We start from the raw sequence: 22,225 nt of genomic DNA on the forward strand, positions 1-22,225 counted from the left end.
TTCAGTTCTTCATTTTCACTGGACCCTTGGATCTCAGTTATTTCAGGGAGATTTCTTGTATCTTCCTCCATGAAGACAAGACACAAAGTAATTATTTAGCTTCTCTGCCATTTCTCTATTTCCCATTAAAAATTCTCCTGTCTCTGCCTGTAATGGACCCACATTTGTCTTTACTAATTTTTTCCTTTTTACATAGCTATTGTAGCTTTTACAATCCGTATTTATATTTCCTGCTAGTTTACATTCATATTCTATTCTCTCTTTCTTTATCAATGTCTTGGTCCTCCTTTGCTGGATTTTAAAATTCTCCCAATCCTCTGGCTTATGACTTTTTTTGGCAACTTTATAATCCTCCCCCTTTGATCTAATACTATCTTTTACTTCCTTTGTTAGCCACGGCTGACTCACTTTCCCTATTGGGTTCTTTTGCCTTAAAGGAATGTATGTTTTTTTGATAACCATGCATTAATTCTTTAAATGCTAGCCATTGCCTATCTACTGTCAAACCTTTTAATGTATTTTTCCAATCCATCACAGCCAACTTGCACCTCATACCTTCATAATTGCCCTTGTTTAGATTTAAAACCCTAGTTTTGAATTGAACTACATCTTTTTCAAACTTAATGGAAAATTCTATCACACTATGGTCACTTTTCCCTGAACGTTCTTTTACCATCAGATTATTAATTAGCACTTTCTCATTGCATAATACTAGATCCGGAATAGCCTGTTCCCGAGTTGGTTCCTCAACATATTGCTCCAGAAAACCATCTCAGACACATTCCAGGAATTCTACTTCCACAGCATTGGTGCTCATTAGATTTACCTAGTCTATATGTGGATTGAAGCCACCCATGATTACTGCATTTCCCTTGCTACATGTACTTCTAACTTCCTGATTTATACCATGACTTACATTACCTGTAAATCACTCCTACCAATACTTGTTGCCCCTTTTCAGTTGCTTAGCTCCACCCAAACAGGTTCTACATCCTGTTCTTCTGATCGCAGATCCTTTCTGCACTGATCCCATCTTTTTATTATCAGCACTACCCCACCTCCTTTTCCCTTTTGCCTGTTCTTCCTAAATGTTGAATATGCTTTAATATTCAGTTCCCAGTCTTGGTCACCCTGCAACCACTTCTCCGCAATGGCACTTAAATCATACCCGTTTACTTCTACGTGCGCATTCAACTTGCCTACCTTGTTGCAAATGCTGCGTTAATTCAGATAGAATACCTTTAATTCTGCCTTTTTAACACTCTTCTGTATTTTAACCCTGGTTGGTTTTCACATTTGTTTCTGCTGCTTTCCACTTGCATATACAGCTTTTCTACTTCCCATAACCAGCTTTGTCTTCTCCCATCTGAATTCCCTTGCAGGTTCCCAACTCCCAACAAGCTAGTATAAACCCTACCCAAAAGCACTAGCAAATCTCCCTGTGAGGATATTAGTACCAGAACACCTTGCAAATTGCATTTTTGTTCCAGTAAACCACTGCTGAAAATTTTTTCTAACGAATGCTTCACAAGAACGCAAGGGATACTAAGTTCATGGTAGTCATAATTGCAGACAGCAGTGAATCTAACGTATCTTCAATCTTCCACAGACTAAAACTGAGAAAATAACAGCCTCAGTCGCCATGCAAGACAGTCCCACATAAAGCCCAAATACAAATGTGATAAAATGAGATAATACTGTCTACATTTACCTTGTGATTGTCCCTTTAAATCCTGACACAGTGGGCTGCATTTTACAAGCTCGCCGCCGATCTTGGTAGCGCGCACGCTCAGGATTTACTCTGCAGATATTAAATCCAGCGACTCATTGACATGGCCGGGGCGGACTGCCCCTCCCCCCCCGAAGACGTGGGAGGGGGCGGGTGGTCTGTCCCTGGCAATGGCGTCCGGCGCCATTGCTCCGGCGCTGACGCCAATTTTAAAGGGCTTCCAGCCCTTTAAGTAAAAATTTTAATTAAAGATACATGATTGTAAAAAAGTAGTTATCGTGACCCTCTCCCACCTCCCAATGACCTTAAAATTTTTTACTTGCCCTCTACCCCCAAAAAAACTTATCTCATGTTCATGACTTTCCCCCCCAAAGTTCATAAACTATGAATATTACACCTTCCCACCACCCCCTAGATCAATCAAAAATGTTTCACCCCGCTCCCTCCCCCGCCTCCATGAAAATTCACCTGCTCCTTGTCCCCACCAGTGTTCCGCCTCGGATCTCCGAATGGAGATCTGAAGATGCGGGAGTATCGGCCGCCGCTACCAATATGGCACCGGGACTGACGGCGGGAGCGGGTAAGTATTTAATTCATTGCTTTACATATATTTAAATATTTAAAGTTTCATGCCACCCCCACAAAGCCTCACCGCCACTGGCAATATGGGGCCGGGCCTCCAGGTGTTGAGGTCGTGGCTGGCCTCTCCCGGAGGCATTTTCTGCCCACTCCCCCCCTCCCCCGCTCTGACCCCCTACGTCAGGGGTCGATAAAATTCACCCCAGTGTCTGGACAGTTTTTCACAGAAGTTCAGATCCCTCTAATAAGGTTATTCTGATACAATGTTGCAAGTTTCATTTATTACAGTGCTATGTGACTGGTTCTTTACTCATGATTCCTTTTCAAATCTGAGTAGAAGGATATTCAAAATCTAGTAAGTCTCGCAGATTTAAAAAAAAGACTTAAATTTAATTCTGTTTCCACTGCCTTGTTCCACATTAAGTTGCCAGTTGTGGCTCAGTGGTAGCACTCTGACCTCTCTGAGAAACTTGTGGGTTCAAGGTTCACTCTAGATACTTGAACAAATAATCTCGCTGACACTTTACCGTAGTATGGAGGAATGCTGCACTGTCAGAGGTGTCATTCTTACAGATGCGACGTTAAATCGAGGTTCCATCTACTTTCTCAGGTGGACATAGAAGATCCCATGGAACTAATGGAAGATCATCAAGGGAATTCTCCCCAGTGTCCTGCACAAGATCACCTAAACAAATTATCTGGTCATTATTATATTGCTGTTTTTGAGACCTTGTTGTGCACAAATTGGCAGATGCATTTCAGTCAGATGGGATTTATCCTAGGATTCTCTGGGAAGCTAGGGAGGAGATTGCAGAGCCTTTGTCCTTGATCTTTATGTCGTCATTGTCGACAGGAATAGTGCCAGAAGACTGGAGGGTAGCAAATGTTGTCCCCTTGTTCAAGAAGGGGAGTAGAGACAGCCCTGGTAATTATAGACCTGTGAGCCTTACTTCGGTTGTGGGTAAAATGTTGGAAAAGGTTATAAGAGACAGGATTTATAATCATCTTGAAAAGAATAAGTTCATTAGCGATAGTCAGCACGGTTTTGTGAAGGGTAGGTCGTGCCTCACAAACCTTATTGAGTTTTTCGAGAAGGTGACCAAACAGGTGGATGAGGGTAAAGTAGTGGATGTGGTGTATATGGATTTCAGTAAGGCGTTTGATAAGGTTCCCCACGGTAGGCTATTGCAGAAAATACGGAAGTATGGGGTTGAAGGTGATTTAGAGCTTTGGATCAGAAATTGGCTAGCTGAAAGAAGACAGAGGGTGGTGGTTGATGGCAAATGTTCATCCTGGAGTTTAATTTCTAGTGGTGTACCGCAAGGATCTGTTTTGGGGCCACTGCTGTTTGTCATTTTTATAAATGACCTGGAAGAGGGTGTAGAAGGGGGTGGGTTAGTAAATCTGCGGATGACACTAAGGTCGGTGGAGTTGTGGATAGTGCCGAAGGGTGTTGTAGGGTACAGAGGGACATAGATAGGCTGCAGAGCTGGGCTGAGAGATGGCAAATGGAGTTTAATGCGGAAAAGTGTGAGGTGATTCACTTTGGAAGGAGTAACAGGAATGCAGAGTACTGGGCTAATGGGAAGATTCTTGGTAGTGTAGATGAACAGAGAGATCTTGGTGTCCAGGTACATAAATCCCTGAAAGTTGCTACCCAGGTTAATAGGGCTGTTAAGAAGGCATATGGTGTGTTAGCTTTTATTAGTAGGGGGATCGAGTTTCGGAGCCACGAGGTCATGCTGCAGCTGTACAAAACTCTGGTGAGACCGCACCTGGAGTATTGCGTGCAGTTCTGGTCACCGCATTATAGGAAGGATGTGGAAGCTTTAGAAAGGGTGCAGAAATGTGGACATTGCAGCACTTCAGGAGACTCGCCTCCCCGCGAGTGGCTCTCTAGCAGAGCAAGACTACACCTTCTTCTGGCAGGGCAGGGATCCTGAAGAACCAAGACAGCATGGAGTGGGCTTCGCCATCAGAAACTCCTTGCTCAGCATGATAGAGCCTCCCTCAAATGGCTCGGAACGCATACTGTCCATCCGACTGCTCACCACCTCTGGTCCAGTACACCTACTCAGCATCTATGCTCCAACACTCTGTTCCGCACCTGAAGCTAAAGACCAGTTCTATGAACAACTCCATAACATCATTAGCAGCATCCCCAACACCGAACACCTATTCCTGCTGGGGGACTTTAATGCCAGGGTTGGGGCCGACCATGACTCATGGCCCTCCTGCCTTGGGCGCTATGGCGTTGGAAGGATGAATGAGAACGGGCAGAGACTGCTTGAGTTGTGTACCTATCATAACCTCTGCATCACCAACTCGTTCTTTCACACTAAACCCTGTCACCAGGTTTCATGGAGGCACCCAAGATCACGTCGTTGGCACCAGCTAGACCTCATTGTCACAAGGCGAGCCGCCTTAAACAGTGTTCAAATCACACGCAGCTTCCACAGTGCGGACTGCGACACCGACCACTCCCTGGTGTGCAGCAAGGTTAGACTCAGACCAAAGAAGTTGCATCATTCCAAGCAGAAGGGCCACCCGCGCATCAACACGAGCAGAATTTCTCACCCACAGCTGTTACAAAAATTTCTAAATTCACTTGTAACAGCCCTTCAAAACACTCCCACAGGGGATGCTGAGACCAAGTGGGCCCACATCAGAGACGCCATCTATGAGTCAGCTTTGACCACCTACGGCAAAAGTGCGAAGAGAAATGCAGACTGGTTTCAATCTCATAATGAAGAGCTGGAACCTGTCATAGCCGCTAAGCGCATTGCACTTTTGAACTACAAGAAAGCCCCCAGCGATTTAACATCCGCAGCACTTAAAGCAGCCAGAAGTACTGCACAAAGAACAGCTAGGCGTTGCGCAAACGACTACTGGCAACACCTATGCAGTCATATTCAGCTGGCCTCAGACACCGGAAACATCAGAGGAATGTATGATGGCATGAAGAGAGCTCTTGGGCCAACCATCAAGAAGATCACCCCCCTCAAATCTAAATCGGGGGACATAATCACTGACCAACGCAAACAGATGGACCGCTGGGTTGAGCACTACCTAGAACTGTACTCCAGGGAGAATGCTGTCACTGAGACTGCCCTCAATGCAGCCCAGCCTCTACCAGTCATGGATGAGCTGGACATACAGCCAACCAAATCGGAACTCAGTGATGCCATTGATTCCCTAGCCAGCGGAAAAGCCCCTGGGAAGGACAGCATTACCCCTGAAATAATCAAGAGTGCCAAGCCTGCTATACTCTCAGCACTACATGAACTGCTATGCCTGTGCTGGGACGAGGGAGCAGTACCCCAGGACATGCGCGATGCCAACATCATCACCCTCTATAAAAACAAAGGTGACCGCGGTGACTGCAACAACTACCGTGGAATCTCCCTGCTCAGCATAGTGGGGAAAGTCTTTGCTCGAGTCGCTCTGAACAGGCTCCAGAAGCTGGCCGAGCGCGTCTACCTGAGGCACAGTGTGGCTTTCGTGCAGAGAGATCGACTATTGACATGCTGTTCTCCCTTCGTCAGATACAGGAGAAATGCCGTGAACAACAGATGCCCCTCTACATTGCTTTCATTGATCTCACCAAAGCCTTTGACCTCGTCAGCAGACGTGGTCTCTTCAGACTACTAGAAAAGATCGGATGTCCACCAAAGCTACTAAGTATCATCACCTCATTCCATGACAATATGAAAGGCACAATTCAACATGGTGGCTCCTCATCAGAGCCCTTTCCTATCCTGAGTGGTGTGAAACAGGGCTGTGTTCTCGCACCCACACTTTTTGGGATTTTCTTCTCCCTGCTGCTTTCACATGCGTTCAAATCCTCTGAAGAAGGAATTTTCCTCCACACAAGATCAGGGGGCAGGTTGTTCAACCTTGCCCGTCTAAGAGCGAAGTCCAAAGTACGGAAAGTCCTCATCAGAGAACTCCTCTTTGCTGACGATGCTGCTTTAACATCTCACACTGAAGAATGCCTGCAGAGTCTCATCGACAGGTTTGCGTCTGCCTGCAATGAATTTGGCCTAACCATCAGCCTCAAGAAAACGAACATCATGGGGCAGGATGTCAGAAATGCTCCATCCATCAATATTGGCGGCCACGCTCTGGAAGTGGTTCAAGAGTTCACCTACCTAGGCTCAACTATCACCAGTAACCTGTCTCTAGATGCAGAAATCAACAAGCGCATGGGTAAGGCTTCCACTGCTATGTTCAGACTGGCCAAGAGAGTGTGGGAAAATGGCGCACTGACACGGAACACAAAAGTCCGAGTGTATCAGGCCTGTGTCCTCAGTACCTTGCTCTACGGCAGCGAGGCCTGGACAACGTATGCCAGCCAAGAGCGACGTCTCAATTCATTCCATCTTCGCTGCCTTCGGAGAATACTTGGCATCAGGTGGCAGGACTATATCTCCAACACAGAAGTCCTTGAAGCGGCCAACATCCCCAGCTTATACACACTACTGAGTCAGCGGCGCTTGAGATGGCTTGGCCATGTGAGCCGCATGGAAGATGGCAGGATCCCCAAAGACACATTGTACAGCGAGCTCGCCACTGGTATCAGACCCACCGGCCGTCCATGTCTCCGTTATAAAGACGTCTGCAAGCGCGACATGAAATCGTGTGACATTGATCACAAGTCGTGGGAGTCAGTTGCCAGCATTCGCCAGAGCTGGCGGGCAGCCATAAAGACAGGGCTAAATTGTGGCGAGTCGAAGAGACTTAGTAGTTGGCAGGAAAAAAGACAGAGGCGCAAGGGGAGAGCCAACTGTGCAACAGCCCCAACAAACAAATTTCTCTGCAGCACCTGTGGAAGAGCCTGTCACTCCAGAATTGGCCTTTATAGCCACTCCAGGCGCTGCTTCACAAACCACTGACCACCTCCAGGCGCGTATCCATTGTCTCTCGAGATAAGGATGCCCAAAAGAAGAAGAGGAGATTTACTAGGATGTTGCCTGGTATGGAGGGAAGGTCTTACGAGAAAAGGCTGAGGGACTTGAGGTTGTTTTCGTTGGAGAGAAGGAGGAGGAGAGGTGACTTAATAGAGACATATAAGATAATCAGTGGGTTAGATAGGGTGGATAGTGAGAGTCTTTTTCCTCGGATGGTGATGGCAAACACGAGGGGACATAGCTTTAAGTTGAGGGGTGATAGATATAGGACAGATGTCAGAGGTAGTTTCTTTACTCAGAGAGTAGTAGGGGCGTGGAACGCCCTGCCTGCAACAGTCGTAGACTCGCCAACTTTAAGGGCATTTAAGTGGTCATTGGATAGACATATGGATGAAAATGGAATAGTGTAGGTCAGATGGTTTCACAGGTCGGCGCAACATCGAGGGCCGAAGGGCCTGTACTGCGCTGTAATGTTCTAATTCTAAAAAAAAAGTACATAACAATCGTGACTACATTTCAAAGTACTACAATGGCTATAAAGTGCCTTGAGATGTGTGGGACTTCCTTTTTTTTTGCTTTTGTTACTTTTTCTCAGCTCGAGCCTTTCATCTCCTGCACCTTTAAAAACCTACCTCTGCCTTGGGACGTTTTCTACATTAAAGGAACTTAACAAATGCAAGCTGTCCTTAAAGGTCCCAAAAATTGTGCATTATTTGCTTATCCTTCAGTTATGATTGCTCTGGAAACATGAGGGATGCTATTTCTTTTACTTTACAGTAACCATCTTAGTCAAATTGTCTTCTTTACTGCTAAATATAATGGTAATTAATGTTACATACCTTGCTATTCCCAACATTAGCACAGTTTCTGTTGTCCTCTGTTTACAAACTGATATATGGTTAGGAAGATTACCTGGCTGAAATAGATGCTGCATGATCGAATTCTGGAGAATTACTGCTTCAGCTAGTTTTATTTTCTTAGATCATGAAGTATTCAGTTTATATATAAGTTGAACTCCATTTATAGAATGAGGAAGGCAATATGTATCTCCCATGCAGAATTTTTGGCTCTTACTATAACTTTTTTTTCAAATGGCAACTTCTGGATTTTTTTTTAAGTCTATAAAAAATGCAATCCTTTTTATGATTCCACATGCGTAAATCCTGAAACTTGTGCTTAAAGGTTGATGACGAGCATGAATTAATATTGGCTGGGTCTGCAGATGCACAAGTCGCCTAGAATATTATGTTGTAATTGTGAATGCACCTTTTTTGGAACGGACATAGCAATAAAGTTTAAATACTAGTCATTATTCCATAGGTAAAACTGAGGAAAACTGAAGGTAGTTGCAGGATATATTTTTCTTACAGTCACAGTCAATTTCTCCTCTCACCTGTACTCCAGTTTTAATTAGCGTGTTAATATGCTGCATTTCTCACCCTGCCTACAAGATTTGCAGCTCATCACTGTTGTAGCTGGCTGTGCAGTCAGCAAACACTCAGGTCACTGGTACTGTTTAAACTTAATTGGTATTGAACGACTTATAAACGTGGAGCATGAGTGAGCTTGTAGGAGTGGCTGGCTGTTATCAACAGTTGTTTTTGTTGCTTGCTCTGCTCTGCCCACCAGCATGTTAATTTTAAATAGTGCCTCTGAACGGAGTGCTTGCTGACTGACCAACTGGAAACTCAGTTTGTTCTTGGGCGTGCGAAGAACCATATTAATGATTAAAGTGCCCGTGGTTGAAGAAACTGATGGAATGTAAATTGTGGGAAGTTACACCACAGCCAATTATATACCCTATGATTGTTATTTATCAGCTTCACAGCATATTAAAAAAATTCCTTGACATTGGGCTAAATAGTGACTAATTCCTGTACACTCTCATCTATCGTCAGCATTCTTTCGAAAAGTGATCGAGATGAGCAAATAGCTAAGCAAAGATGTACTACTTCTGGTAAATATTATTTTGAACTTAATATAAACCCTGTATAATGGGGAATGTCAAACTTTTAGCATTTCACTGTAAAGGTTTGCTAACAAGCTAATCAAGTTATGCAATTTTATCCCCCCTGAGGAACTGACATTTCTAATATCCAAAGTAAGGTTTTAAACTCTAACACATGAAAACAAATCTCTAAAATTGACATATTTCACAATAGTATGACTACATTTATCAGTTGAATTTGATTTTGAGTCTTCTAATACCCTCATTAAAGTTTTTCCTGCCTACTCCAAAAACTGATGCTTAGACTTGATATTTTTGCCTAGAGTAGTGATTTTGAGCATGTGCAGTATGCACAATTTCTCAGAGAGCATCAGTAACATTTCAGTTACGTATACTCCAGGAACCAATCACAAAATACCAATTTGATACTTGCAGAAATCTCTTTAAAAGCCGCAAACTAATACTGCCAAACGTGGAAAGCCCCCCTCCTCCCCTCACTGTTGATGGGCACCATGGTTTTGGCAGATATTTTTTAATCTTTATAAAATCTAATACATAAATTGAGTGGCGTGATAACTTTGTCTTTGTCTTTGAGAAAGCATCTTACGCTATTTGGATGTTCAAAATCAGGTTCTAGAGCCATTTCAGTTTAGGGACTTCATAAGTTTCAATTAAGTCAAATTATTGAGGGAGAAATAAGTATCAATTCCAAATAACTTACTCGAGAGTTAACAGCATATGATGTGTAAAATTAACTGTGGAGTCAAATTACTTATCATAAGGATCCAGTGCAAGGCAAATGAAGAATATAATCATAATCTACTTGTTCTGGGTACCAAACTTTTTGAAGAACAGAAACATTGATTAATTTTACAGATACAATGAATAATATCATCCAATTTTATGCCAAAACTGGGAATTTTTTCTTTTCAGCAACATTGTGTAATTATGTGAAATTTCTCATGTTATCACTCCTTAGCAAAATTTTAATGACAATTCTGGGTCAAGCCCATAGCTGGGAAAATGAAGATAGTATTGGCAAGTTCAAATGTCAGTCAGCTGGATAGCATGCCTCCCTTTGGAATCTAACTCTGAAGGTAACCTTTTATGTTGTAATACCATTGCTCCAAAAATGAAAGACTTGGTATTCATGGTTATTTTGATGGGATTGGGATTAAGGTTGTAATTGTTTTTTTTGTGGCTGTATTAAAAGTATTCTAAAAGACTCTTGTATAATGTTTTCAACATTTCCACATTGCTACAATAATTTTTTTTTATTCATTCATGGGATGTGGGTGTTGCTGGCTAGGCCAGGATTTATTGCCCATCCCTAATTGCCCTTGAGAAGGTGGTGGTGAGCTGCCTTCTTGAACTGCTGCAGTCCATGTGGGGTAGGTACAGCCACAGTGCTGTTAGGAAGGGAGTTCCAGGATTTTAACCCAGCGACAGTGAAGGAACAGCGATATAGTTCCAAGTCAGGATGATATGTGACTTGGAGGGGAATTTGCAGGTGGTGGTGTTCCCATGCATTTGCTGCCCTTGTCCTTCTAGTTGGTAGAGATTGCGGGTTTGGGAGGTGCTGTCTAAGGAGCCTTGGTGCGTTGCTGCAGTACATCTTGTAGATGTTACACACTGCTGCATCTGTGCGTCAGTGGTGGAGGGAGTGAATGCTTGTGGATGGGGTGCCAAACAAGCGGGCTGCTTTGCCCTGGATGGTGTCGAGCTTCTTGAGTGTTGTTGGAGCTGCACCCATCCAGGCAAGTGGAGAGTATTCCATCACACTCCTGACTTGTGCCTTGCAGATGGTGGACAGGCTTTGGGGAGTCAGGAGATGAGTAATTCACTGCAGGATTCCTAGCCTCTGAGCTCCTCTTGTAGCCACAGTATTTATATGGCTACTCCAGTTCAGTTTCTGCTCAATGGCAGCCCCTAGGATGTTGATAGTGGGGGATTCAGCGATGGTAATGCCATTGAATGTCAAGGGGAGATGGTTAGATTCTCTCTTGTTGGAGATGGTCATTGCCTGGCACTTGTTTGGCGCGAATGTTACTTGCTACTTATCAGCCCAAGCCTGGATATTGTCCAGGTCTTGCTGCATTTCTACACTGACTGTTTCAGTATCTGAGGAGTCACGAATGGTGCTGAACATTGTGCAATCATCAGCGAACATCCCCCCCCTTCTGACCTTATGATTGAAGGAAGGTCATTGATGAAGCAGCTAAAGATGGTTGGGCCTAGCACACTACCCTGAGGAACTCCTCCAGTGATGTCCTGGAGTTCAGATGATTGACCTCCAACAACCTTTGTACTAGGTATGACTGCAACTAGCGGAGAGTTTTCCCCCTGATTCCCATTGACCTCAATTTTGCTAGGGCTCCTTGATGCCATACTCAGTCAAATGCTGCCTTGATGTCAAGGGCAGTCACCCTCATCTCACCTCTGGAGTTCAGCTGTTTTGTCCATGTTTGAACCAAGGTTGTGAAGAGGTCAGGAGCTGAGCGGCCTTGGCGGAACCCAAACTGAGCGTCACTGAGCAGGTTATTGCTAAGCAAGTGCTGCTTGATGGCACTGTTGATGACACCTTCCATCACTTTACTGATGATTGAGAGTTGACTGATGGGGCAGTAATTGGCCGGGTTGGACTTGTCCTGCTTTTTGTGTACAGGACATATCTGGGCAATTTTCCAGATTGCCGGATAGATGCCAGTGTTGTCGCTGTACTGGAACAGCTTGGCTAGGGGTGCGGCAAGGTCTTCAGTACTATTGCCGGAATACTGTCAGGGACCATGGCCTTTGCAGTATCCAGTGTCTTCAAATTCATCCAGGTGAGAGTACAAGTATACTTTTTCAGAGAAGATATATGGAAATATTAAGTTCTGCACCTCATTGCAATTTTGATGCTATGTTTAAATCACTGATTACAGTTTAATTTTGATATAAAACACTATCTTAGATTAATGCAAGCTGTAACATCATTTAAAATATTATTCTGCATTTCCGTTGTAGATTCAGAATGCCAATGATGTTTTAATTGCACCACTGGAGAAGTTTCGTAAAGATCAAATTGGAGCAGCAAAGGTGAGTAATGCAATTTTATTTTTTATACTCATTCTTCTATTAAACTTGACATTACAGACATATTCTCCTAATTGTTGTTTACTTTCTATTTATTCATGGGATGTGGGCATCGCTAAAAAGGTGAACCTTTTATTGCCCATCTCTAATTGCCCTTGAGAAGGTGGTGGCGAGCTGCCTTCTAGAACTTGTTAAGAAGGTGCTTCTATTTTTTTTTGAGGGTTCATGTGTTAGAGTTGTGGAGATGAATTTATTGTAGAACTCAAGTAATTCCATAGATGTTAGACTTTGTTTTTTTGAAAGGGGTCGCCAGTAGGACACTTGTTTGATAATAAATTGATAATTTTGTTGTTTATTAAAGAAATCTGGTTGGTGTATTTTATTCTGGGATAAAGGGTAGAGTATATGATTGACCATATCAGTAGCTGGGTAAACATTTAAATATATGTTGTGATCTGTGGAGAGGTGGAACTAGAAAAGACAGTGGGCTCCTCCCGCCTTGGTTGTAACATATAATTGGGGGCTCTGTGCGGAATAACCCAAAGCCGACGCCATGCAATTAATAATTGAAAAGAGAAAAGAAAAAAAATAGGTTTCTTGTGTCTTGGAGTAAAGTTTACACTACAGGAATGTCTTTGTAAGTTGCTGTGGCCTTACTGGAATAGGAGGACTTAACCCTGAGTGATATGAGAAACTTAACCAAGGTTAAGCTAATAGCATTGGCAGCAAAATTGGAGTTAGAGTTAAAACCAGGAGCTAATAAAGCAGACAGAATTGAAGTAATAGCACAGCATTTGAAATTGGGAGATGAAAAAGGCGATCCAGGTGGTAGTTCAGTTGAATTAGCTAGGATTCAGTTGCAATTTGAAATGAAAAAACTTGAGCTTGAAAGAGAATTGACAATTAAGAAACTTGAACTTGAGGAAAGAGAAAGAGAAGGAAGGGAATTTGAATTAAAAATGCTGGAACTAAGACAAAAGAGTGGCCTTGACTCCAAGGAAAATTCTGGTAAGGAAAGACCACAGGACCCAGTGGAGAGCTGTTTAGGTTTGTGCAAGCCCTCCCAAAGTTTGAGCAAAGAGATGTAGAGGCATTTTTCATTTCTTTTGAAAAGATTACCAAACAGATGAAGTGGCCGAAGGAAAGCAGGTTGATGGGCAGAGCTCATGAAGTTTATGCCATGCTTTCTGAGGAAGCTTTCTGCAGATTATGAGATGGCAAAAAAGGCTGTTCTCGCTGTGTATGAGTTAGTCCCTGAAGAATACTGGCAGAAATTTCGGAACCCCCGGAAACAGCCTGAGCAGACCTATATAGAATTTGAGAAGGTAAAGCAAATGAATTTTGATTGTTGGATATGGGCACTAAAGATAGAGGCCACATATGAGACCGTTATGGAAATAATTCTCCTGGAAGAATTTAAAAATTCACTCCCTCCATTAGTAAGAACCCATGTAGAGAACCAGAAGGTTTCAACAGCCAGATAGGCAGCGGAAATTGCTGATGATTATGAGCTTGTTTACAAATCCAAATCCTTTGTCCATCACCCCTGTAAACCCGAGAAGAATAGAAGATGGGAGGGTGAAAGGAAGGCAAGTAGCCAGGGACAAGAAGGGACAGCTGGGAACGCCCCAGGATCTCCTCCTCAGGCCAGAAAGGAAGATGCTGAGGGTGGAAGTAAGGTCCACAAGCCTAAGTGTTATCATTGCCACAAGGTGGGGAGACCTTCGTGTAGAATGCTGGAAGTTGTGGGGTAAACCCATGAGACTTATTGTGGTACACAAAGGCAGCGCAGAGAAAGGGGCCCTAACCGAGGGTACGACAGAGCAAGCTATAACTCTGACTACAGCTGTAAGGCCAAGTAAAAAAAACTACTGTGGGTGCAGGGGACGTGAACCAGATACCCGAGAGTTATAGGGAAATCTTGTCAAAAGGAAAGGTAACTCTTAATCCCTCAGGTGAGGCAGGTAAAAATATAGTTAGAATTGGGGATACAGGAGCCACCCTCTTTTGCTGGGGAAGGCATAACTTTTTTTTTGGGGGCAGCACAGTGGCGCAGTGGTTAGCACTGCAGCCTCACAGCTCCAGCGACCCGGGTTCAATTCTGGGTACTGCCTGTGTGGAGTTTGCAAGTTCTCCCTGTGTCTGCGTGGGTTTTCTCCGGGTGCTCCGGTTTCCTTCCACAAGCCAAAAGACTTGCAGGTTGGTAGGTAAATTGGCCATTACAAATTGCCCCTAGTATAGGTAGGTGGTAGGGAAATATAGGGACAGGTGGGGATGTGGTAGGAATATGGGATTAGTGTAGGATTAGTATAAATGGGTGGTTGATGGTTGGCACAGATTCAGTGGGCCGAAGGGCCTGTTTCAGTGCTGTATCTCTAAACTAAACTAAACCTTTCCACCAGGGAGCGCATTGAATGCCAAGGTTTTAGTAAATGGTATCAGCGCGGACTGCTGTTTGCTTTATTAGCTCCTGGTTTTCACTCTAACTCCAATTTTGCTGCCAATGCTATTAGCTTAACCTTGATTAAGCTTCTCCAGTAGTGACAGAAAGACCAAGTGAAGTCAAAGAGACAGAACAGTTGCTGCAAAAGGTTCCAGGAATGTTTCCTTCATGTGTAGTGACCCAAGCAATGGCTAAACAAGTTCCATTGTCCGAGATAAAATTGGCATCACAGATAGATCGCTGAATATCTGTAACTTTGGGGATTTGGATAAACCGAAGGAAATGTTCAGTAAGTTTTCTCTGATAGAGGCTCAGCAAGCCGATCCAGAGTTAAATAAAGTGGCACAATCGGCTCTAATGGAAGCTGAGGCAAAACGAGTTCTGGAAGGCTGCTATATGAAAAATGGGATTCTGATGAGGAAGTGGAGACTTCCTCACTGACCTGCAGATGAAAACTGGACCGTGGTTCACCAGATAGTGATACTGCCAAAGTATCGTCAGGAAATATTAAGGATAGCCCGGGACATTTGGGGATCCGGAAGACCCAATCACGTATTGTTCAACATTCCAACGACGTGGTGCAGTTTTGTAAAACATATCATACATGCCAAATTGTGGGAAAATCGCAACCTGCCATAAAACCGGCACCTCTAATTCCCATACCAGTTTTTGGGGAACCATTTAGTTGGGTGTTGGTAAACTGTATGGGATCTTTTCTAAAAACAAAAATGGGACATCAGTATATACTCACTATCGTGGATATGGCTACTCAGTTCCCAAAGACCATTCCCTTCAGAACAATCTTTGCTAAGGTAATGGTAGAGAAGTTAACCCAATTCTTTACTAGATATGGATTACTGATTGAGATTCAGTCGGATCAAGGTTCCAATTTTATGTCTAAAATTTTTCAGGGCATTATGGGTAATTTGGGTATAACACAGTTAAAGTCTTCAGCATACCACTGACAAACACAAGGGGCTTTAGAAATGTATTATCAGACCCTCAAAACAATGATCAAGGCATACTGTCATGAATATCCCCATGATTGGGATAAAGTGCTAGAATTTCTTTTGTTTGCTACTAGGGATTCACCTAATGAGTTTACCGGTTTTATTCCTTTTGAATTAGTTTATGGACATGAGGTAAGAGGTCCTCTAAAACAAATTAAATCAAGGTTTGCAGAACAGAGGGATGAATCTTCTTTATTTATTTTATTTTATTTATTTTTTGATTTTTATTTAGAGATACAGCACTGAAACAGGCCCTTTGGCCCACCGAGTCTGCCGACCATCAACCACCCATTTATACTAATCCTACACTAATTCCATATTCCTACCACATCCCCACCTGTCCCTATATTTCCCTACCACCTACCTATACTAGGGGCAATTTATAATGGCCAATTAACCTATCAACCTGCAAGTCTTTGGCATGTGGGAGGTAACCGGAGCACCCAGAGAAAACCCACGCAGACACAGGGAGAACTTGCAAACTACACATAGGCAGTACCCAGAATTGAACCCGGGTCACTGGAGCTGTGAGGCTGCGGTGCTAACCACTGCGCCACTGTGCCGTCCTGTGTTCGATCATGTATCCGTGTTCCGGGAGCAGCTCACGAGAGCCTACAAAATGGCTCAGGAACACCTTAAAGCTTCCCAAACAACCATGAAGAAATGGGCAAAAAAGCATGTCAAGACCCGAACATTTCAACCAGGATGAGGTATTAGCATTACTGCCTTTACACGGTGAATCACTGAAAGCACGGTTCAGTGATCCATATAAAGTGGTTAAAAGAATTGGTAAAGTAAATTCTTTGACACCCCAGATCGCTGAAAAAAGAATCAGCTGTGTCATGTCAATATGTTGAAACCATATCATCGCTGGGAAGAGGATAAGTAAGCACAGTTATGTCAGGTAGTCGGGACGATGAAGGATGAAAGGGATAGTGAGGATGAGGCAGAAGGAGGCCTAGACAATTGTCAAATTGAACCTCCTACTATCCGGTTAGCTAATACTGAAAAGTTAGGGAGATTGAACACTATGCTTTCATATTTAGATGCACAACAGGAAGAAGACCTCAGAAGGCTATTCACAGCATTTAAAAGAGTCTGTAGGGACAAACCAGGATGTACAATCTTAGTCATGCATGATGTGGATGTAGGGGAATCATTTCCTATAAAACAGCATCCTTATCGCTTAAGTCTAGAGAAACAGGCCTAGGTAAAAGCAGAAATTCAATACATGCTGGAAAACCACCTAATTGAACCCAGTCAAAACAGCTGCTATTCCCCAGTGATGTTAGCGCCTAAACCTGATGAATCAACTAGATTCTGCATAGACTACAGAAAGGTAATGCAGTAACAAAGGCAGACTGCTACCCAATTCCTTGCTTGGAAAGTGCCACGTTTCTTATAAAAATAGATTTTTTTATGGGATACTGGCAGGGTCCTTTAACACCCCGAGCTAAAGAAATATCGGCTTTTGTCACACCAGAAGGTCTTTTCCAATGTTGAGTGATGCCATTCAGGCTAAAAAAAAATGCCCCAGCCACATTTCAGAGACTAATGAACCAAGTGGTAGCCAGTGTTCCTAACTGTGTGGTTTACCTTGATGATGTGCTGGTATACAGTGACACTTTGAAGGACCAATTGGAACAACTGGAAGCTCTGTTTAGAAAATTATCAGCTGATTTAGTGATAAACCTTGCCAAAAGTGAATTTTCAAAAGCAAGGGTAACCTATCTCAGGCATATAGTAGGGCAAGGACCAGTGTTGCCAAGAACAGCAAATGTACAAGCATTGGCGGAGTTCCCTATCTCTAAGACTAAGCGAGAAATCATGAGGTTTTTGGGAATGTGTGGTCTCTACCGCAAGTTTGTACTAAATTTTAGTACTGTAGCTGCTCCACTGACAAATTTGCTACAAAAAAAGAAAACCAAGGTGGTGTCGTCAGGGGAGTGCCTAACATCTTTTGAGCGGCAGAAAGCCATTGTCACTAAGCCCTTCAAGGTGGCAATTGATGCTAGTGACCTGGTGGTTGGTGCAGTCCTGTTAAAAGACAAGGAATCGGGCATAGAAAGGCCAGTGGGATACTTTTCTAAAAAGCTAAGTTGACACCAAAAAAAAACTTGACAGTGGAAAAAGAAACCCTTGGCTTATTACTAGCTCTTAAGCATTTTGAAGTATATGTCCACCACGACTACAGAGAGACACTGGTGTATACTGATCATAACCCCCTAGCCTTTGTGGAAAAATTCAAAAAACAGAATGGATGATGGAGTTTACTATTGCATCCTTATCACTTAAAGATTATCCACATTGCAGGGAAGCGTAATGTAATTGCGGTTTTTTTGTCTAGGATTTAAATCTGCTGTGAATTATCTGAGTGTAAAGTTGGTACAAAGCAGAACTGTATCAGCTACAGGTAAAGAGTGAATGCAAATGAGTGCGTAAATGTGTTTTAATTTTTTTCATCTTCTGTTTTTCCATTCTTTATCATGAAACACATATAAAAATGGCACTTCATTCATCCGAGGATGGAGGTGTCATGAAAGTGCATCTGTTTTAAAAAAAAAACAACTTTTTTTTGAGTGTGCGTGTGTTAGATTCATTGGAGGACTGAAGTAATTTGCATAGATGTTGGACTTTTTTTTAAAAGAGGTCACTGGAAGGGCACTTGAGGTCTTGTTTGAAAACGACCTTTACTGGACATAACATGCCTTCAGCTCCATATACAACATAAACCTTGGTGACTTGAGGGAGATGTTTACGGAGAAGTGACATGTCACGATTTATGAGGGTCACGAGGTTCTGACTTGCTGTTTGGTTTTGCTTCTGAGATATTGTTTTTGTTCAGTTAGGGTGTGTATTGTGTTTGAAAGCAGTTGGAGATCGATCTCCCAAGAGAGAAACACCCAGTTTGCCTCCTTCCTCTTGTCTCTGAAATGCCATGTTTCTCCTGAGCAGCTCCTGGAAAGCTTGCCAAATTAATTCGCAATGCCACCTGTGAAGAACTGCTCCAGAAAAGATCCCAGTGACCTGTCTACACATACACGAATGCCAGACTGTATGCCATTTTGGGTCACAACATATCTATTTTCTTCAAGAATTAATATGTATTTGGCCAAAGTATTTTTTTTGTAAAAGAGCTCTGCAAAGGCAATCTCTATTTTTCAGTTAACTTGTTTTGTGATTGTGTGTGTGGGGGGTGGGGGGGGATGCCGCTAAGGTAAAAAGGGAACTTTCATATTTTAATCTGTGTGTTGATGTTTTGCTTCGTTACTGGATAAGTCTTGTTTTATAAAAAACTGCTAATTTTGTTGTTTATTAAAGAAACCTGGTTGGTGTATTTTATTCTGGGGTACAGAGTAGAGTAAATGATTGATCGTATCGGAACTGGGTAAACATTTAAATATATGTTGTGAACTGTGGAGAGGTGGAACTAGAAAAGACAGCCCACTCCTCCCGCCTCAGTCTTAATAAGCCGCTGCAGTCATAGAGTTATACAGCATAGAAACGGCTGTATGTATGCCATCAGTGCTGTCAAGGAGGGAGTTCCAGGATTTTGACCCAGTGACAGTGAAAGAATGGCAATATATTTCCAAGTCAGGATGGTGTGTGACTTGGAGATGGTGGTGTTCCCAAATGCCTGCAGCCCTTGTTCTTCTCGGTGGTAGAGATAGTGGGTTTGGAAGGTGCTGTTGAAGGAGCCTTGGCAAGTTGCTGCAGTGCATCTTATAGATGGTGCCCAATGCTGCCATGGTGTGCCGGTAGTGGAAGAAGTGAATGTTTAAGCGATGGATGGGGCGCCAGTCGAGTGGGCTGCTTTAGTCCTGGATGGTGTCAACCTTCTTGAGTATTATTGGTGCTGCAGTCATCCAGGTAAGTGGAGAGTATTCCATCACACTCCTGACTTGTGCCTTGTAGATGGTGGATAGGCTTTGGGGAGTCAGGAGGTGAGATGCTTGTCGCAGAATTCTTAGTCTCTGACCTGCTGTTGTAACCACAGTATTTATGTGGCTGGTCTAGTTAAGTTTCTGGTCCATGGTAACTCCTAGGATGTTGATGGTGAGGATTCAGTGACAGTAATGCCGTTGAATGTCAAGGGGAACTGGTTGGCCTCTCTCTTGCTAGAGTGGTCATTGCCTGGCACTTGTGTAGTGCGAATGTTACTTGCCATGTTTTTGCCCAATCTTTACATCAGTAGTAGGGAAAATGCTAGAATCTATTCTAAGGATGTGTTAAATGGACACTTGGATAATAATGATCTGATTGGGCATAGTCAACATGGATTTATCAATGGGAAATCATGTTTGACAGACCTGTTGGAGTTTTTTGAGGATGCTAGTAACAGAATTGATAAAGGTGAATCGGTGTATGTAGTACACTTGAATTTTCAGAAGGCTTTTGATAAAGTCCCCCACAGGAGGCTGGTTAGCAAAATTAAAACACAGGGGATAGGAGGTAATCTACTGACATGGATTAAGGATTGTGTAACAGGCAGAAAACAGAGAGTAGGAATAAATGGGTCATGCTCACGTTGGCATGCTGTGACTAGTGGGGTACCGCAAGGATCAGTGCTTGGGCTGTTCACAATCTATTATCAATAATTTTGATGTGGGGACCAAATGTAATATTTCCAAGTTCGCAGAAGACACAAAACTAGGTGGGAATCTGTGTTGTGAGGAAGATGCAAAGTGTCTTTCAGGGATTTGGACAGGCTAAGTGAATGGGCAAGAACATGGCAGATGGAATATAATATGGAAAAATGTGAGGTTATCCACTTTGGTAGGAGAAACAGATATGCAGAGTATTTCTTAAATGGTAAGAGATTAGAAAGTGTAGATGTACAAAGGGACCCGGGTGTCCTCGTCAATAAGTTACTGAAAGCTAACGTGCAGGTGCAGTAAGCAATTAGGAAGGCGAATGGTATGTTAGCCTTTATCGCAAGAGGATTTGAGTACAGGAGTAGTGAAGTCTTGCTTCATTGTATAGAACCTTGGTTAGACCACACCTGAAGTACTGTGTGCAGTTTTGGTCCCCTTACCTTAGGAAGGATATTATTGCCATAGAGGGAGTGCAACAAAGGTTCACCAGACTTGTTCCCAGGATGGCGGGACTGTCCTATGAAGAAAGATTGGGGAAACTGGACCTGTATTCTCTAGAGTTTCGAAGAATGAGAGGTGTTCTCATTGAAACCTATAAAATACTTAAAGGGATAGATGCAGGTAAGCTGCTCCCCCTGGTTGGGGAGTCTAGAGCCAGGAGACACAATTTCAAAATAAGGGGGAAGCCCGTTGGACCGAGCTGAGGAGAAATTTCTTTACTCAGAGGGTTGTGAATCTTTGAAATTCTCTACCCTAGAGGGCTGTGGAAGCTCAGTCAGTTAGTATGTTTAAAGCAGAGATTGACAGATTTCAAAATACAAATGGCATAAGGGGTTATGAGGATAGTGTGGGAAAAAGGCATTGAAATGGATGATCAGCCATGATCATATTGAATGGCACAGCAGGGTCGATGGGCTGAATGGCCTACTCCTGCTCCTATGTTCCTATGAATCTTGTCCAGGTCTTGCTCCATGCAGGCATGGACTGCTTCATTATCTGAGGGGTTGCAAACAGTACTGAACATTGTAAAATCATCAGAAAACATCCGCATTCTGAACTTATGATGGAGGGAAGGTAATTAATGAAGCAGCTGAAGATGATTGGGCTTAGGACACTTCTCTGAGGAACACCTGCAGCGATTTCCTCGGGCTGAGATAATTGGCCTCCAACAACCACACCATCTTCCTTTATGCTAGGCGTGACTCTAGCCAGTGGAGAGTTTTTCCCCGATTCTTATTGATGTCCATTTTACTATGGCTGCTTGATGCCGCACTCTGTCAAATGCTGCTTTGATGTCAAGGGCAAATGCCCATAACCTTATGTCTCGAGTATGTTATCGAATACCTTTTGGAAATGCAAATACGCTACATCTACTGGTTCCCCTTTATCCACCCTGCTTGTTAGATCCTCAAAGGACTCTATTAAATTTATCACATAACACTTCCTTTTCTTAAAAGGCTGATTGTATTATGATTTTCTAGATGCCTCGCTACTGTCTCTTTAATAATGGATTCTAGCAATTTCCCAATGACAGACATGAGGGTAACTGGCTATAGTTTCCTGATTTCTGCCTGCCTCTTTTCTTGAACAGGAGGGCGACCCCACCATGAGACCTCATGGGATCCAAAGTGAATGCTCAGAACTCCCAGGACCACTCCTTTCCAACTGTATATCTTTATGCCGCCATCTCTAGTGGGTCTGACCTCCCAATGGGGCAGGACATTGTCAGGGATGGTGATGGAGGAGTCTGGGATATTGGCTGAAAGATATGAATCTGTTTTATATGTTGCTTGGCTAGTCTGTGAGACAGCTCTTCCAATTTTGGCACAAGTCCCCAGATACTAGAGAGCAAGACTTTACAGGGTTGCCTGGGCATGCCTTTGGCTTTTCTGGTGCCTAAATCGATGCCAGGTGATCCTTCCAGTTTGATTCTTCT

The 22,225-nt window shown here is 43.2% G+C and overlaps 1 protein-coding gene across 3 annotated transcripts in view; it reads left to right on the forward strand.

The window, feature by feature from the left end:
- arhgap42a (Rho GTPase activating protein 42a) overlaps positions 1–22,225 on the forward strand; it is a 503,828-nt gene that overhangs the window by 260,657 nt on the left and 220,946 nt on the right. For all 3 annotated transcript variants that reach the window (XM_068034054.1, XM_068034055.1, XM_068034056.1), the window contains one exon: positions 12,173–12,244. In XM_068034054.1, the coding sequence (XP_067890155.1) occupies positions 12,173–12,244 (72 nt within the window). The remainder of the gene's footprint in view (positions 1–12,172; positions 12,245–22,225) is intronic.

Source organism: Heterodontus francisci, chromosome 6, assembly GCF_036365525.1.
Source record: "Heterodontus francisci isolate sHetFra1 chromosome 6, sHetFra1.hap1, whole genome shotgun sequence".
NCBI classification, from domain to species: domain Eukaryota; kingdom Metazoa; phylum Chordata; class Chondrichthyes; order Heterodontiformes; family Heterodontidae; genus Heterodontus; species Heterodontus francisci.